General features: G+C 41.4%; 1 protein-coding gene across 1 annotated transcript; it reads left to right on the top strand.

Moving 5' to 3' along the window:
* Window positions 1–1,054: 1,054 nt before the first annotated feature.
* LOC126989411 (uncharacterized) lies at window positions 1,055–3,792 on the top strand. The gene has a single exon (XM_050848005.1). It carries the CDS (start codon window positions 1,191–1,193, stop codon window positions 2,319–2,321), a length of 1,131 nt encoding a protein of 376 aa, XP_050703962.1. The 5' UTR covers window positions 1,055–1,190; the 3' UTR covers window positions 2,322–3,792.
* Window positions 3,793–4,122: the final 330 nt, after the last annotated feature.

Here is a 4,122-nt window from a genome sequence, read left to right as displayed (position 1 = left end):
GGGGGTTTCCCCGGGCCAAGCCACAGGGCTTAAGTTAGAGTCGATCGACTATAGCAAGTCCAAAAGAGCGGTCAAAATGGAAATATCGATATGAGATAGAAAGTGATGCAACACAACTCAACCTAGCAGAGCTGCGTGTTAGCTACCCCACCCCCTCCCCACCCACACATATGAGATGCACATTCCATTCAAGGGCGGACACAGTCCCTGTATATGGACATCATCTGTGAGGGGGAATATAACTAGCAGATACGATACAGGATGCCCAACCTCGAGTAAGCTGATTTAGCAAGAGAGGAGTTTCCAGTTATTTTTTTGAGTTAAGGACAGACCGAAAATGTTTATTGTAGAAGGGGACAGCTGTATGTTGTCGAGGAATAGGGGATAGGTGTTTTGAAGATTGTGTCGAGTTGACAGATGTAGAAATTGAGTTTTTGAGGCATTAAAGGACACCAATTTCCTCTTGCCCCATTCAGAAATGATAGTAAGGTCTGAGGTTAAACGTTCTGCAGCGTTCATCCGAGAGTCTTGTAGTCTCTGTAGGGACGGTCTTCGGTCAAAAAGTGTTTAGAAATTCAGAGTGGAGTCATCGGCGTACGAGTGGATAGTACAGTTTGTTTTAAGATGTTCATTATTGAACAACATAAAGACAGTGGGAGATAAGTTTATCATTATTATTATTATTATTATTATGATAAGCTATCAAAGCTTCCCTTCAGGGTATAGAAACTGTAGATACAACAAGTCGAATCACATAAAATACCAAATAAATGGATCTGACAAAGCATTTTGTAAGGGATGCCGATTATTTTTAAAAACATTAAATAAAATTCTACGGGCACCAACTTGACGCCGATGATCAAGATGAAGAACAAGTGCCGGATAAATAAATTGAATTGAATTGATACGGGAAGAACAATGGCACGCAGAGAGATATATCGTGCAGAAAAGGAACTGGAGGTAAACGTACAGTGAGAAGGATAGAAACCGTATGAGGGTAGTTTAGAAAACAATGATTTGTGCCAGACTCAGTCTCTTCATTGTAGTTCTTTAAATATCAATAATGTTTTTCATTTCCGTCTAAATGGCGCGTCACAGACTTGTATACTTCATATTTTATTAACCCTCGCCGTCTCTTTCTTAACTAAAAACATCACATTTCAACCCAATATTTTCCTTTTCCCCAGGTGATGGACACAAAAGACGTGACCCAGGCCATAGAATCGCTGCTACATCACAAATTCCCCACCACTGATGGCCCACTGTGGTGCGCCCGCGTCCTGCCTTGTGACGCCACTGTCCCTAGTGTACGACCAGAACTGGATGCCGACTTTCCTCACACCCGTCTGATGCTGCTTGCTAACCACCACGGTATCGCTGACGGTACCACAAACATGTTCATTACGGACGCATTTCTTCACATCTTGGACAACGTGGTCACTGGCACTGCAATCGACGACACAGTTCAGCTTGGGAGGCTGGTCGCCGGAGAGGAGACAGATGCCATACTTAATGCCAGGAAAGCTGATCTTGAAAAGGACGAGAATCACCTAAAGCTGCTGATGGATAAAATTAAGAAGTTGAAGACTGAAGAGAAACTTATTCCTCGAGTTTATCCGATGCCCATGGACCCCAACTTCAGGTGTCAGATTGTTTTGGCGGACCTGGACAGGGAAACGACCCAGAGATTCATAAAGAAATGCAAGAAAGAGCAAGTCACCGTGAACAGTGGTCTGGTGGCTGTGTTTAACGTGGGTCTCGTTGACTTTCTACGAGAGGGAGGCCTTGAGCAGGACGAGTACCATATTAACGAGATGCACACCGTCAGTATGCGACGTTACTGGTCAGGCGACACGGCAGGGACCTTGGGCGTGCACATGATGGCTCTCCAGAACATCGTTTCTACGCCAGCAAAGTGGCGGGACAACTTCTGGGAATACGCTAGAATCGTACATAAGAAAATTGGTCAAATGCTCCAAGAGAAAGAAGCGGTGATGTACGTCATAAAGATAACACTGGAATTACAAGGAAGGGACAAAGATGACCTTTTTGATGAGCGACCATACCCTGAGATTGACTATGGCGCGGCTAACATGGGCAACGCAGACAGGCTTGTACAGACGGAGGGGCGGCAAGTGCGGCTGACGCACCTCATTAGGGTCACCTCCTGCTTTAACGACCCGATGTACCACCTGTTCCATACCCTCCATGGCTGCCTAATGTACAGCCTCACTTATGCAAATGATATCCTCACGCGGGAGACAGCACAAAAGTTGGTGGATAAAACCTTCGAAAACTTGAGAACCCTGGCATGGGAGTGAATCAGCATCGCTTCCATGCACTGGTGCCAAGGTCACAGATATTGTCTTCAGATATAAATCGTTCACAATTCAACGAGGGAGAAAACACCTAACTAATACCCAAGGACATGGAGTCCGAGTCGAGGTTTAGAGTTCAACTCAATAAAAATTCAACTATTCCTCCTCAAAATCAACAACTTTCATAATATGCGTACCAGTAAATCTCTATTACTCGTTAAATTGGCATCATTGGTTAAGTAATGGTTTCTGCGCCGCTCATTGGCCGATTGTTAAACTGGCTCTAACCTGCATCAAATTCCGTTTGAAATTAACATAGCCTGCTGTGTCTCGGCCTCTGCGGGCATGATGGAATGATGGAATGTAAATGAAAAATATTCATATAACTGTTCTTCCTTATGGCCATTTGTTACAAACAAATAATGAAAATATGCCTTGAATTTAATAATAGCATGATGAGAGAAAGTACTTCCCTAAGCCAAATGTTTACATAATGACTACGTAGCATTACTACACATTACGACTAATAAAATACCAATAAATCTTACAACAGACGAGTTTTAAGGATATTGTGTGGACTGCAGACTGGCACTTTGTATAGGTAGTAAAAGAAGGAAAAGAATCCAGCCTTTACAGTTCTCTCAGATATCAAATTTCTCGTTTCAGTCACTGGATGTTGCCCCTTCCGTTTAGTTCCGACGTTTTTTATTACATTTTTGCCTTTTGCCCTGGAAGGCTATCTTGGCCTGGAATGATGATCGGCCCCAGCCCGTTATGGCGCAGGCAAGTCTTTATAGGAGCGCCATCCTGCTAAATTTTGTTTGATGTGTCGTACACGTTTATCTTCAACAGTTTGACACCCACACATTGTATGATAAAGACGTCTTTAAACTAATATGTATATCTATCACCAGATACCTTATAACTCAAAAGGGATTTTGACAGGAATATTGAGTCACTTCTCTGCATGTAGGAACAACTTAACAACAGGCCAATGAGCGCGATAAGGCCATCACCACAGCACTGATCCCAAGTCCGCGATTTCCTCCCTAAAAAAAATCCACGCCAAGTTACGTGACATCGACTATAATCTGATAGTCAATCTGCTTGTCAGTCTCTCTCTCTCTCTCTCTCTCTCTCTCTCTCTCTCTCTCTCTCTCTCTCTCTCTCTCTCTCTCTCTCTCTCTCTCTCTCTCTCTCTCTCTCTCTCTCTCTCTCTCTCTCTCTCTCTCTCTCTCTCTCTCTCTCTCTTTAAACACTTTAAACACTGTATTATGTTTGTCACATACGTATATAAAGTTACGAGCAAGATTTTTTTATTTGACAAACAGCCTTTTTTAAGCGACGCTTTTTGGGCAGAAGAAAGTGGAAAACGAAAACGAGAAAATAAACTTGTAGCAAACAAACAAGTAGCCAGAAACGGCTGCATAATATAATATAATAAATAGGTGGCAATTACAATGCAAGAGAGAAGAAAAAAAGAAACCTCTATTGGAGGGCAATTAAGTTATGAGGAAAGTAGAATAGAATTGGAAAATTATTATATTAGTGATAATGATGATAATAATGACAACAACAATAATAGTATTAGTAATAAGTATTATAATGATAATAATAATAATAATAATCATAATCATAATAATAATAATAATAATATAATAATAATAATAATATAATAATAATAATAATAATGATAATAGTAATAATAATAACAATAATAACATTAACCCAGTAGCAGCGACGGGCCAAATTTGTGGCTTTACCGTGTAGCAGCGACGGGCCAAATTTGTGGCTTTACCGTGTA

This window comes from Eriocheir sinensis, unplaced genomic scaffold (genome assembly GCF_024679095.1).
Source record: "Eriocheir sinensis breed Jianghai 21 unplaced genomic scaffold, ASM2467909v1 Scaffold1158, whole genome shotgun sequence".
NCBI classification, from domain to species: domain Eukaryota; kingdom Metazoa; phylum Arthropoda; class Malacostraca; order Decapoda; family Varunidae; genus Eriocheir; species Eriocheir sinensis.
This window is presented reverse-complemented; position numbering and strand designations above follow the sequence as displayed.

Excerpts from the sequence above, each read along its gene's own strand:
- LOC126989411 (XM_050848005.1), top strand. The coding sequence starts at position 1,191 with ATGGACACAAAAGACGTGACCCAGGCCATAGAATCGCTGCTACATCAC.